This window comes from Lytechinus variegatus, chromosome 5, assembly GCF_018143015.1.
Source record: "Lytechinus variegatus isolate NC3 chromosome 5, Lvar_3.0, whole genome shotgun sequence".
NCBI lineage: Eukaryota > Metazoa > Echinodermata > Echinoidea > Temnopleuroida > Toxopneustidae > Lytechinus > Lytechinus variegatus.
The window spans coordinates 4,554,294-4,569,203 of record NC_054744.1 but is presented as its reverse complement, the minus strand read 5'-3'; the positions used below and the strand labels follow the sequence as shown (position 1 = coordinate 4,569,203).

The following is a 14,910-nucleotide window of genomic DNA, read 5'->3' as shown; positions in this document are numbered from 1 at the left end:
TTATTTTAACTTAAAACCCCTTACCATTAAATTAATCCTGAAAATAGTTCAATGTTAGAACCGTATCTAATCTTAACAAAATCTGAGAATTCCCCCTCCCCCCCCCCCCCGGAAACCTGGTCAGTCAGTCACCTTTAGGAAGCCGGCGGGGATTTGAATTAAATTGTCCATTTGTTCCCCCAACACATGCAGGAAATCTTATTATCCAAGTAAAATTTTTAGCTAAAATTCGAGTCATTTGATTGATGTGTTCAAGCCGTTCGCAAAATTACAAAATTCGTCGAGGCCATACAATCTGCGTGCCTTCTGAACTAAACTTTTAATTTAGGGAGACGAGTCAGTCTTCAATTCGATTTTTGTCCCCCGCGGAATATTTGGTCTTAGTTTATTTCTATTTTTTTCAAATAAAGAGAGAATAAGACAGATAAACTTGTAGTACTGCACTATCCTAAAGAGGTTCAGGCAGTTAATAAGGCATTTTAGCAATCACTTTGTAGACTAAAACACTAAGAAGAATTCTTACCACGTTTGCGTGAAATATATATATACCTATTTTCATATTTGATTTTAAAACACCAACTCAAGTTGACCAAAGCTATCAATATTAAAACACTAAGAAGAATGAATACCATGTTTGCATAAAATATATATTTTGTTGGGCTTAGTTGAAGTCCTCGAATAAGTGTTGCCATAAATACTGTATCGTCGATATTTTGTTGATCTTGTTTTTCTTTTATTTACTGGATTGCATTTTGTGCAAAACAAACCCATTACAAACATTCATCCCATATATGTTTCAAAACAAACTGATGAATGACTATCGAGCTTGAGAGAGCTCTATGTCTGTGTCGTTGATCAATGATGATTGGTGTAAAAATGTCAGGTGCGTTCGTAATCTTCAGCCGATGGCAAACAACAACGCTGTTAAAGAACGAAGCTCATATTTCTCAACTTCACATTCAATATCAAATGACAAATCATTCGCGAGATCTGCCTTGATGGCTAAGACGCTTTTGTCGGCAGATCGCTGGCTTCAGTGGCGTACCTAGAATTTTTCACGGGGGGGCAAATTCGTCCACCCAAAAATTTGACAAGCAAAAAAAAAAAGAAAAAAGGTCTTCAACCCCAAATATAGGGTTTCGTACCAGAAAAGAAATTTACAAGCAAAAAAAAGGGCCTTCGAGCTCGTCAAGGGGGGGGGGGGCCAGGGATACGTCCTTTGCATGGGTTGTGGTCGTCAGGGTACGATAGTGGCTGGCTGGCGTTTTCAGTTTCCCAGGGGGCTTTTAAGGGACAGTGAGAATATGTGGCATTTCTAACACTTAATTTTATTTCCAAGTCGTGTGATGCATGTTTCAATTCAATTTAATTCTTTATTCCATATCCATTCAAAACATAAATACAAAGTAATATAAATTAAAACAAATCAATACAATTTTACAGAAAAGCATTCTTACTTCGGAAATAAAACCCAGTATGATATTGAGCACAAATGAAAATGAGGGGGTCCACTAAAAAGCAAATCTTGTAAAGTGTGTATCCCCCTTTGAAATGAAGAAAATATACTCGACTTATTTATATATGCGTTTATATACAGGAAAGAAAAAAGAGAAGAAACAAAATCATATTGATGTAAACATAATTACAGAACAAATGCAAAGCTATTCAGACAATGTTGTTTACGCTGTGGAAAGTGGTATCCGTCAATATTATCATTCCATGCTGGAAAGAACACAGTGTCACACAGTGTGATCACAGTGTGTTCACATAGTGGACTATGTAAAAATATCATTCACACTGTGAAAATGTTAAAATTCAACAATGTGAAGACATGTTCACACTGTGAACACCTCTACAGTGTGGTGATTGTTCACAGCGTGTTCACATATGGTCGACTATGCGAATATGTGAATCACAGTGACTGTTGAAATGCTCAAATTTGACAGTGTGAAGCTGATGGCACATAGTGATCCACACTGAGGAACACACCGCAGTAGGGTGTGTCAAAGTCTTTTTGATAGGGCTTTCCAATGCTTTTAAAATAATTATTTGCAATGCATATTTTGAAATTTCAAGCTTTCACAAATATGGGGAGAAATGATTTTATTTATCCCCTAATATTTTCTTTGGGGGTGGCCGCCCCCCCCCCCCCGCCCCATCTCCACCCATAATGTCGCCCTCCAACACAACTTATTCGTATACAAGGAAGCTCTTCATTCACTCATAGTCAAATATGTAGTTCAGAACGAAAGTTTACGCAAATTCAATATACCAAGCCACCTCCACGTGCATAACTCTTACATCCTCCTGCCCAGGGGAAACACTGTCAGGCCAAACACCGCTCTACCCGTCTTTTTATTGTCTTCCTGGGGCTAAATCCTAAATTTCTGAACTGTCACGCTTTTAGCATGCATCCAACTGGGTCAAACCTTATCCTTTTTCATATGCCCCCGACTACTTTTATTCTTCATGTATTCGGTAGCATAACGTACGATAATACAGGTGGTTGTACTTTTGGCGCGTTTCTTCTCGTATTTTTTTCGAGCCAATCGTGTAACTTACACTAAAAGGTGATAGCAACTTATAGCAAATGGTTGTGTGAAAAAGTGAGAGCTACTATGGTTACTGTCTGTATATATTTTTTCAACGTTTTCAATTTATTGTCAGAGGGATACTATAATTTGTTTAACATATAGTAATGGAACAAAATTACAGGCCACACTCCTCTCGTAATACGTGCTTTCAGATTTATACAATGGCTAAATTTAATATACACTGTAAAAACTGCGGTGTTAAAACTGACACCAATTGGTGTTAATAGAGGACCACACCATGAGGTGTTAAAATTACACCATAGAGATTAAACATAATACCAAAGAGTGTAAATGTAACAACAAAAGGTGTTGTAATAACACCTATAGGTGTAAAACTACAACACCATCAATGTAACACCTGTGTAAAATAACTGGTGTGGTCCACTATGTACACCGGTTAACACCACAGTTTTTGCTGTGTAATTACTGTTTGAATATGTCTTTATAGAAAGAAATTGAAAATATTATTTTGATTTTAATTTATTATGCATATTTCACAAGTATATATTACAAAAATATAGTATCAAAGACTCAACATTTAGTCAGACGTATAATCATTCATCTAACATAAAGAATACAGCGATTTGAAATTAAAGACAATGTAAAAAAGTATGGCTGCTTGACCGTGCAGTCCATCTTTTGGACAGAGAGCACTAGGTAGAAATCGTCTACTAGTGGTAGTAGTAGTAGTCCGGGAGTAGTAGTATTGGCTGAAGTCGTTGTTGCTTATGATATTGTTGTCATTGTTGTTGTTGTTGGTGGTGGTGGTGGTGATGGTGTTGGAAGTCGTTGGGTGTGTGGTGTTTCAGCTGAAGAGCGAAACTCTGGACGTCTTGATTGGTGGCGGGAGGTTTACATATAGGATGGTGTTTGCTTATCAAGGTAAGCGGCAATCTTCTCCCTAGACCTCACCAGCTCTCGGTTCGCATGAAGTTTGGGGAATTCAGCGGGATCCATAACATTAGGGAACATGTTCAACACATTCTCGATGAAGGTGAAGTACGTGAACTCAACCAAGGTAGCCTGAAACGAAGAAGTACAGAAATAGCTTTTCATAATGAATCTAAGACAAATATGCATAGGGTGAGAATTAGGTTTGTCGTAGTGTTTTTGGTTCAGAATGATGTGAAAATAAGGATTAGGGATTATTCAGTTTTGGAGGTTAGGTTTCATGTTTGGCTTAACGTGCAAATTTCCTATCGGAGCAAATGTTATGTATCCTCTGAAAGCCACTGTGCACAAGCAAAACCAACTCAAGACCAAATCCGGATATCACGTTGCTTCTATCGACGTATGCGGCCATCGGTCGGTTTGGAGTCGGTTTCGTTGGTGTGACTGTAGCATATCCCTACACAGAAAAAAAACTGTGGTGTTAACCGGTGTACATAGAGGACCACACCAGTTATTTTACACCTGTGTTAAATTGGTGGTGCTATTTTTACACCTATAGGTGTTATTACAACACCTTCAACACCTTATGTTGTTACATTTACACTCTTTGGTGTTACGATTAATCTCTAGGGTGTAATTTTCAAACCTCAGGGTGTGGTCCTCTATAAACACCAATTGGTGTCAGTTTTAACACCGCAATTTTTAAAGTGTACTGGAAAGAACACAGCGTGCCACAGTGTGTTCACAGTGTGAAGCACAGTGTGAAATCACCTTCACACTGTTTAATTGGAGCATTTCAACAGCGCGAATCAGAAATACGTCGTCCATGCATGCGAACGGGCTGTGAGCAGCCAAATTGTCGAGGTGTCCACAGTGTGAAAATATCTTCACACTAGCTGTTCACACTGAGCATATTTCAACAGTGTAAAGAAACATATTTACACAGTCGACCATGTGAACACACTGTGAGCAGTCAAGCTATCGAGGTGTTCACAGTGTGAAAATAACTAGCTGTTCAAACTGAGCATATTTCAACAGTGTAAAGAAACATATTTACACAGTCGACCATGTGAACACACTGTGAGCAGTCAAGCGATCGAGGTGTTCACAGTGTGAAAATATCTTCATACTAGCTGTTCAAGCTGAGCATATTTCAACAGTGTAAAAAACGTATTTACACAGTCGACCATGTGAACAACCACACTGTCGAGGTGTCCACAGTGTGAAAATATCTTCACACTGTCGGATGTGAGCATTTTAACAGTGTGAATAATATTTTCACAATTTCAAACACAATACGATCACGATGTGTTATTGGGTAAATGATTCACCCCCCCCCCCTCACGCTGTAAAATCCGGTGTGGTCTTAAGACTGTTAGAGGGATTACCCCATGTACACCACATGTGGCTTTAAGATCCAGACCGGACCCAAAAATGAAACTGATAATTTATATACCAATCGAAAGCTTATAAGCTACTTAATACAGCAAGGTATGCTTTATGCATTTTCATCGCTTCCCAGCTGAGTATTTTGCTTAAGAATATTCCAATTATCGGGCTTCGAACCCCGTTTAGAAAATAGGCTTTATTGTGCTTTTCACCTGCCTCGAAACCGTGACGTCACGTTGTGTAAGAAGCGTCGTGATTCCATAGGTTTGTACACAGAAAAACTGGGTGATTTTTTTGTTTTCCAGAAAACGCATTTCATTCTCTTCATTTCTATCACAGAGGGATATCGCATATATTTTTTCCCACAAGCTTGAATTTATGAAATCTACAGTTTTGAACTAGTTTTTGCCATATTTTTATTCCTGCTTATTTGGCGCAGATTTCAATTCTATCTGCATTTAGATTATGTATAACAACTTTTCCTGACATAGCAATTTAGGCCCAATAAGAGCCAAACAAAGAAATCACAAAAAAGGTAGTGAATAGTTGTAGGTTTACAACAATTTGAACAGTGAATAATTTTGAGTGCCATTTTCATCTGAAAACGAAAAAAAAATGGATTCATAACATGGAAATGGAAGAAAATACCCAATGCTTTTTGTACACAAACCTATGGAATCACAACCCTCCAGACACAACGTGACGTCATCATTTCCAGGCGACGTGGGGGGTGCTCAATCAAAGCGTAATTTGGAGGAGCAGTTTCTTTGATTTTTATTTAATATTTTTAACTATTGGAAGGAGATATATGTAATATTTTTGGTATATTTGTATTGTATGAATCATTACCTTTATTTTGATATATGATTGTTTTTACACCGGTTAGGGTCTTTAAGAATTACGCCCTGTATAGACTGATAGATTGAATATGACACCAAAGAGTGTAAAAGTTAGAATCAATCGTGTTCTAATAACACTAATGGGTGTTGAAAGAACACCAAAAGTTAAGCACCGGAGTAAAGTCTGATGTGGTTCTCCGTGGATACGTACACCATCATCATCATCACAGTGTTAGGTGTGTATTGTGGTAGGGTGTTAATTAGCGTTTTTCCGGGCGTATTTCGCAATCACGATATATACGCAGTCGCTTTCTACAACGCACCAAATTTCTTTGAAAATTCATGTCAAATCACAACGGACAGCTGAGGGGGGGGGGTGTCGAAGGTTGGCGGACCCAGGCAGCAGATCGTCCGAAGATACAGACCAGACTCAAAATATATCGTTTGTCTAGACTACAGGACGACACTGCCGTTTTGATTCACCGATTATTTTTTTCGACACAGGCTGCTTTGTCATTGAAGGGCTTTTGACAAGATTCTCTGCGTTACAGAGAACGATCGCGTAAATAGAGTGATCGCGAACATTCCCTATTCTTACATCTTGACCAACGAAGTAGCCGCTTCCTGAAGGGTTGTCTTCAAGCGCCTTCTCTAAGAACTTCAGCTGGCGAGGAATGATAGTCTGTGGTAGATTCTCTTTGAGTTTATCCTTTCAAGCAAAAAAATACGGAGAAATTTGTAAGATGTCTTGAGTCCGTACTGAAGCAGACGGTGAAGAAAACTTTTTCTTTTTTTTTTTTGGGGGGGGTTATGGGTCGGTCTCCTAAAGATTTCTTCCTCTTTTCTTTTTTCCTTCCTTTGTTTTACCAATATCACGTTACTTAATGCAATTGGAGTATGGGTAGCAAATAGAGAACCGAAGTGATGACGCAACAATCTTTTTCTTCGCATTTCAACATTTTTTATACCATATTCTGGTAAAGCATGATGACAACCCCCAATTCCAAAATATACATAATTAGCCCCATTTACAATATTAACTTCAATGGGGCTAATTATGTATTCATGAGGTCATATCTTGGGGCCCCACGGACCGATATCCACCATATTTTGGTTGTGGGGCCGGGGGGCGTTCACCACGCTCTACCAAAATGTGGTATAAAAATGCTAAAAATGCAAAAATTGAAAAATAATCACGTCACACCTCGGTACTCTTTTGTGACAGGTATCTTTAACAGTACATATTCAATTCATCGGCTCATTTAACAATGAAAAAAAAAAGACACAGGCCTAAGTTTGAATAATGACTGGAATGGTTCTCTTCAAAGTGTCGATAGAACACCAGAAAAGAGCCAAGTAAAGATAGGACACATAGGCCCGTATTTTGAAGTTGGGTTTAACTTAAACTTAGGTTTAAAGTTGTGGTTTAAGTATGGATAGCCACTTGTTACATAAATCACTAACGGTAGAGATATCATATTTCAGCTCATTTGACTCTCAAATCATTCATAATTGTATAGGAAGTATAAATAGATTGTCGTCACCATCGATGAATCAGGAAAGAGCACAGTGAACATAAGAAACATACAACTTGATAGCAATTTGGAGACATTTGGTTTCCAATACTTAAACCACAACTTTAAACCTGAGTTTAAGTTAAACCCGACTTCAGGAAACGGGTCACACAATATAAATGCAATTTTGAAAATTTTGGCTTCCCATAATCATTAAAATTTGTACACAGGAGTAGACCATGGCTTTAGATTGACAGGACATCAGAATAAGGACCATTCTTCTATTTAAGAATTATTTTTTTTTATAATCTTTTGATTTTTGGGGAGGAGTAATGAAACTTGACATGAATACCTTGTAAGCTTGGTCGAAGTCGCTAAACACGATATCAAACACGCTAGCCACCAAGTCCTCCAAGGCCTCGCAGAGAACATCGATCTGATATGTTTCCTCTTCTGTCGCGCCAATGTAACCTTTAGGTAATATAAGGCAACGTTTGGACAAAGAAAGCTTAGGACATTTTGCTAAAATATGTTCATACTTTTGGTCCTTACTGAATCCTTCGTAAATTTTCTGTAAAATTCGATAATTTTTATTGAAAAAAAAAGAATATTTTGCAGCAAAATATTTCACATGTACAAAATATTAAAGGCTATCGCGTCGTGGTTCGGTAATAAAAACCCAATATACTGTCATAACTATATCATTCAGCTGCGTTACTATATATGGTTACGCATGGCAGAAGAAATGATTCGGGTAAATTCACTTATGAAAGATCTATGTATTCATCAAACACGTAAATAGTTAGGAGTGTAAAAAAAAACTCTAGGCACTTGTAGGGGGGGGGGGTTCCAAAAAATATTTTGCAATCAATTGCAATTTTATATGAAAATTAAACATGGAGCAAAATTGATTACTACTGCTTGTAACAAGTAAAAGAATCATGAATATGAATATAGTACATAAAAATCTAGAAAATATTTGCAATGGAGATCAAAGAGCCAATTTCACTGATATTGAATATTACTTTTCTCCCATGGGACCTTATTTTTTCTGAAAAAGAAAAGTGCAAATTCGGAACTAATTACCAGACTTCTGATTGATTTTTCGGAACAGCAATTGACTTGTAATTGATTGCAGATTTCTTGCAATCCAACCCACACCCCGACAACTACACCGGAGATTGTCTGTGAAATGATCAAAGTCGCTTTTGCCAATGATTTTTCATTAAAAAATATCATCTGTAAAAACTTCTCCCAATAGCCATGATAGCCATGATGGAAGCAAAAAGAAGCAGAATATTTGACAACGTTCTAAGTAGATTGATAAAATATATGTTTAAAATATTTCCTACTAATCACCGATGATGATTTATGGAACTAACCATATTTTCTAGCCAGGTGACGCATGATGGCCCGACTTTGCACCATTGTTTTCCCATCAGCCTCTAGGATCGGTAATTGGTTCAAAGGAAATTCTGTTGAAGAAAAAAAAATCAATAAGGAATTTCGTTAAGAATCTATAGCAAATCTTGAGAACCGAAACCGTCAACACTACTTGTCCATATCGTAACCGGGACAGTTGCCCCGGAAGAAAATTTTCCTGCCCATTCTACCTGATCATCCTTAAAAGTCAAGTCCACCTCAGAAAAAAAATGTTGATTTGAACCGATAGAGGAAAATCAGGCAAGTAAAATAAAGTTATTTTTCACAAAAAAGTTATTAGCAAAAATTTAGTCACATGCAAATGAGAATCGCTGATGTCACTTACTCGCTATTTCTTTTGTTTATAGTTTTGATTAAACATTATTTGAATGTTTACAGATTTGATAACCAACTTGACTAAACCATAAAATGTTAAACAATGGCAATTCCGCGTGTTTAGAGAGGAAAAAAACTTTGTTTGGAAAGTGGAGAAATTAGAATATTCCATATTATTTCACATAATGAAATACAAGAAAAAAAAGTGATGTCATCAGTTCCCTTATTTATACCGACTGGGATGTGAAATTATATTATAAGCGAAACTTTCTTATTTTATATCCGATTTTGATGAAATTTTTAAAGTTATGCTTGACAAATTTGTCTCTTTCTATCTAAATCAACTTTTTGTTAGGGTAGACTAGTCCTTTAAGTAAGCATGAATAGGAAACAAATAGGTAGGCACTTACGAGGCGAGTTGTATAGCCGAGGCGCGGTAGAAATGTACAGCTTCTACGTCACTCTCAGTGACGGCACGCCGATAAATATTCAGTCCTTGTCGCGTGTGAGCATGTGCTATAAATTTTGGCTCTACAGTTAGAGCGTCCCGAGTGCGTGACATATACGGTATAACCGAAAATGAAACTAACGCATCTTGAAGATATCTTTACCTCCTGAATTTTTCCTCTCGATCCATTGTTCTTGTGTAAACCTCCGATCTTCAAACTCGATCCCAGCATCAACCAACAGGAGTCTGATGGGTTCAGCCCGTCCTCTAGTGACAAAGTACGTTAATCTATATTTTGGTGCTTCAGCCATATTGGTAGTACTCGTAAAAACCTACGGTAGACTGTATTAATTCAAACTCGATCCCCTCTTCGTTCTCAGCGCCAAACATATATCATTTCATATACGAAACAACAGCATGTTTGTACACTCCAAAATGTATAGTACAAAACTTTGTTTACAGAATATCACACGTACAGTATACCGGGTTTAAAGTTCAACTCCTGGCGAGGAAATTAAAGGTCAAGTCCACCTCAAAAAAATATTTATTTGAATAAATACTGACCGGGATGTGCATATAATTATTTTGTGAAATCAAGCGAGAATTTTAAATGTCATAACCTTCTTCAGTATTTTACATCCGATTTCGATGAAATTTTCAGCGTAATGCTTCTTAATTTTTTTTTCTTTTTTTACTCAAATCAACTTTTTATTGGGGTGGACTTGTCCTATGAATTTGCATTTACATTTCACTATCAGACATTCTTTTTAAATGGTCAGAAGAGCATCGATTGTATGCTTCAATGGGAGTGGAGGTGCCGTGAAGGAGTGGTCTAAGGTGTCTCATGGCACTTATGTCCGTGAGCTATATACGCATTTGATTAACAATGCTCTTTTATCCTACATTCAAAAATGAAAATGCTATATACACGCATTATTGGTAACTTAATGTGCACTTTTTTAAGTGTATGCTTTTAAGCCAATACGCACCAGCAACCTTGCATATAGCACCACCTCAAGTGCTCATCTAAATGATGGCCAAGTTTCCAACCCACAATGCACCATTATGATCAGTGAAGTCTTATAATACAGGCCTATATAGTATACTTGAATAATAACATACTAATTCACTACCCATTACTGATGTTACCAGCCATCAAAATAAGTTCTTTCACCCTCAAAATATTTTAGTTTCCCGATGGAAATAAAATCTTATATATCCCAAAACTCATATTTTAACACTAATAATACACATTCAGTGAGAAACCATACACTGTATTCGTCCTCTCGCACTCACTTTATAGCGATCTACAGATTGTGAGTGTGTGTGTGTGTGTGTGTGTGTGTATAATGAGGAAAAGAGAACATTTTAAAATGAGCCAACATAAGCCAAAAAGAAGGACAAATACAGAGAAAAGGACGTCATTAAAATGCATAATGAATCGAGAAAACTCTGGTCTGCAGAAGAAACGAATTACGTATTTTCGACAACTCAAGAAAATTTTAATTGCACAAAATTGGTTTCGCCTTTGGCGGTATCGACATGTTTTGTGATTATAAAAGGAACAAGGTGGAATGATATCTCGCCAGCAATTATGGAAAATACCTTCAAAATTCGGCAAGAATTCGTCTGGAGTGAGATTATGATATCTGAATTGCCGCAATGCGAAGGCAATTAAATGACTTAAGTGGATTCTTTATACGCGTGAAGTAGTTGTTTGTATAATGATGATCAACTTGCAACTTTGATGGGGGGGGTTGTCTACAAATAGGACATCAATCTCATCTGTAGGTGAATTTTAGCGAACTAACCTGGTTTTTTTTTTTCACTTTTGTCGCTGTTTGTTCAAGAATTCTTTAATGCCAATCGTTACATGTATTTTGTTTCAGAGAACATGCTGGTGGTTCGAACAGAAGAAAATTTATAAATGCGTGATAGTACATAATATACCTCTGGAAGCAATTACGTTATCAGTAACGATAACAACTTAGGGGTAAACACTCCTGCTTTGAACTATTTCAAACACATACGACTTGACAAAGAAGTAACGATATCTTCCTATACTAAGATAATTATGTTGGAAGCGGAAGTCTAATGAATACGGTTTCTTTCGAGTGGTGGAGCAGGGATATGTTGTTACGGGGGGGGGGGGGGGGGCGCAAGGTAAACCATGACGTCACTTTAATACACGACAAAGACATTTCTCCTTATAGAGGTACTCTCCTTTTAAAGATATCAGCAGGCTAGCTATACCTTCCTGTAGCGTATAAAGAACGTGTCATATTTCATAACAGGCATTCTTATCAAGGCATTATTACACCCTAATGGAAATTATTATGTCAAATTTTCGCATTTTCCTTTTACTTTGATAACAATTGTATTCGTTGACTGTTTTCTTATATTGTGAATGAAGTATCCCCCCGCCCACCTTCCATCCCTTTTTCTTTCGGAGATACCATCAAGTCTGACCTTCTTTTACCATGATTACCTAGTGTTATCACCCTTACCCATAAATCAACATTTCCTTCCCGTGTCAAGTTCAAATTGTACATACATTATCAATAAAGACCCCCAGCCGTTCGTTCCATAATGTTTTTGATTGCTATAAAAAAAATTTTTTTAATGAAACCTTTGGAACAAGATAGACTTGTGTGAAAACAGAAAAATCAAAGAAAAAGATGAACGAAAGTTTGAATGAATAATAAGTTATGAGCATTTGAAGTTTAGATCATTATTGTAATGTAGATCCTCGTATTGGCAATGCAACAAAGATGTGTGATATCACATGTAAACAACTTTCCCATTGCCTTTGTATATAAATTTTATTTCACTTAAAATGCCTCTTTTATCACATCTAGCAGGGCTTATAATTTTCAAAGAATACATTATGAAAAAACAGTTTGTATCACCATAAGAAAGAGCAAAAGGATACATTTTGGGGGTATTCATAGTCCATCAAAGGGAAAGTTGTTCACATGTGACATCACACATATCTGTCGCATTGCCAATAGGAAGATCTCCATAGCATTAGTGATCGCATTATCTAAATGCTCATAACTTTCTCATTATTTGTCCGGTTTCTCTCAAACTTTCTTTGGTCTTATTCTTTGATTTTTCTCTTCCCACACAGGCCCACTTTTCCGAGGTTTTCATTCCCCTTTAAAGAATCTTAAACCACGAGATACTCACCTTCTATTTACTCATCGTAAAAAATTCTGTACACACGACAAAGATGACCATTAAGAGGCATACGCCACGATAGAATAACAAAATAAACAGAAACACGAGATAAAGAAAAAAATTGCAATTCATGGCCTGGTCTACTTGAGGGTACCAGGAGACGTGTTTAAAAGCAGTCAGGGAAGTGGAAAAATCAATAAAAGACATCATTTTCAACTTAACATTTCAACCTTTGAGATATACATTTTTGAGATGGCAGAAGAGTTCTTGAGGGATGGACCTTCACATAAAAGGTCGTGACATTGAATTCTAGACACCTGAGGAGATTCTGAATTCATTTTTTAAAACTTTAAAAACAGTATTTTATGATTATGATACAAACGAGTAAACACGAATTTTTTGGGTATGAAAATTTGCTTCATTAGATGGCAGGATTAATTGTTATAATTATTATCATTATCATTATTATTATTGTTATTATTATTATCATTAATATGATTTTTATTATCATTATTATTATTATTATTATTAATATTATCATTATTCTTATTATTATTATTATCATCATTATTACTATTATCATTATTATTGTTATTGTTGTTGTTGCTGTTGTTGTTATGTCCGAAAAAGGGAACCTGTTCTTCTCTAAATCATGGTGCCAACTTTGGCGGTAAAAGATAAATGGGTGCATGTACCGTACACAGTTGACGATAGTGTGAGTGTGTTTGTGAGGTTGCGTATGTACGTGTATTGGGGAGAGGGAGAGATGCTAATATTACTCTCTTTTTTTTATCTGACACTGGCGTGTGATACGTCGAAACTAAACAAAACCCAAGCATCAGACCAAGTCCAGTGTGTGGATGTGTGCACAATGAGACTGACTGGTGTGTTTCGCCTAACAATCAATCTGCAATTTAATAACAGAATAAACAACACTTGTATAAGCTGAAATGACAACATGTCATGACACATACATAATGCCTACAGATTTCCAAACAGGCAAATAACGTCGACCTGCATTACAACTTAAATTATTCAACAAATGACCTTGACATGTTTCGAGGTCATTTCAACTATAACCATATTGTAAATGTCATGTATTGATTAATGCACCCTAAATTCACCCTTTTGTAAAACAGCTTTCATAATAAAAGAAATCAACTACTACTTTAAATGCGTATCTGTTTACTTCTTTATGTTTACATGGCTTATGACAATGCAGACATCACGTGCCCGAAGGCGCCAAATTCAAGTTGCATACACAACCACGTATACCGCCAAGTACGCTTTCTATTACATAATGCATGCATGTACAAGTATACGGCGTTTTCATTAGAACAAATTCACTCGGCTTACATAACTTTGACATATTAATTCGTAATAAGTTAAACCATATTTCAGCATGACACTCGGCTTATCTGAGAATATAACTAATAAACTTCAAAATAAACAAAAACAATACTTACGTCATTGGGCTCGTATCACGAAATTAAAGAAATTTAACAACTAAACGGACAAGCGACACGCTTTCCATTACTGTACAAGAAACAATACGCCCTCAATCGGTGAATTCAAATCTAAAAAAAAAATCGATTTACAAAATGAAATATTTTTTTAATATTTCAATTTGTAATTGCTGAAACGCATTTGTATTAATTTCTAGTATTTTTGAAGTTTTGATGTATAATTTGTATAATTATATTGTAATGGATTTATTGTATAATTTATAATTATGTTTCAAATAGTTTGTACAAATTGTTTATAGAATGTGATTGTGTATTTTGATTTGAGAGAATATAATAAAACATCCTTAAAAAAACAGAGAGTCATCATAAATTAGGAAATTACTAAAAAACTTCATCCTGTACACGACAGACACGTTTCTTTTCAAGGGGATGACGTGGCATCATTTTGCTAAATATGAGACCAACCCAAAAGTAAGGTTACTTTTAAATCAAGAAAGCCACACAAGGGATTATTTTTTTAGTATTCTTATTCCTTCTTTTACCCGTCAATGTTTGATGACGTATAATACGTCATCAAAACCAGGTCACGTCTGCCCCTCCCCCGAGACGCTGTCCGGTAACAGCATGGCTGCTACTCCATCCCGAGTCCACCCTCTTCCCCCTCTGGGTGTTACAGAAATACAAGGATTGGCTTTGATTCACTGAGCCTAGACGTATATAATTCATAAGCCATCCTGATCCCCAGAGCTACAATCCACTCAGTTTGTCCTAAAGATTCTCTATTAAAGGACAAGTCCACCCCAACAATAACTTGATTTGAATAAAAAGAGA

The 14,910-nt window shown here is 36.4% G+C and overlaps 1 protein-coding gene across 2 annotated transcripts; it reads right to left on the bottom strand.

Annotated features, from left to right (window-relative positions):
* Positions 1-3,345: 3,345 nt before the first annotated feature.
* Positions 3,346-14,152, bottom strand: LOC121414725 (S-crystallin SL11-like). Of its 2 annotated transcripts, XM_041607792.1 has the most exons (6): positions 14,080-14,152; positions 9,597-9,700; positions 8,610-8,702; positions 7,580-7,698; positions 6,312-6,422; positions 3,346-3,617 (listed from the first exon to the last, which is right to left on the bottom strand). In XM_041607792.1, the coding sequence occupies exons 1-6, from the start codon at positions 14,082-14,084 to the stop codon at positions 3,447-3,449; spliced, it is 603 nt and encodes a 200-aa protein (XP_041463726.1). In that variant the 5' UTR covers positions 14,085-14,152; the 3' UTR covers positions 3,346-3,446. The 2 variants fall into 2 exon arrangements, with proteins under 2 accessions (XP_041463726.1, XP_041463725.1); XM_041607791.1 differs by lacking the exon at positions 14,080-14,152 and having other exon boundaries at positions 9,597-9,878.
* Between the last annotated feature and the right edge of the window lie 758 nt (positions 14,153-14,910).

Bases quoted from the DNA above. Each gene is read 5' to 3' on its own strand.
- LOC121414725 (XM_041607791.1), bottom strand. From the start codon at position 9,744: ATGGCTGAAGCACCAAAATATAGATTAACGTACTTTGTCACTAGAGGA. The intron at 7,699-8,609 runs GTTAGTTCCATA...TATTACCTAAAG, and splicing joins TCACCTGGCTAGAAAATATG to GTTACATTGGCGCGACAGAA. The intron at 6,423-7,579 runs GTATTCATGTCA...TTTGCTTGAAAG, and splicing joins ACTTCGACCAAGCTTACAAG to GATAAACTCAAAGAGAATCT.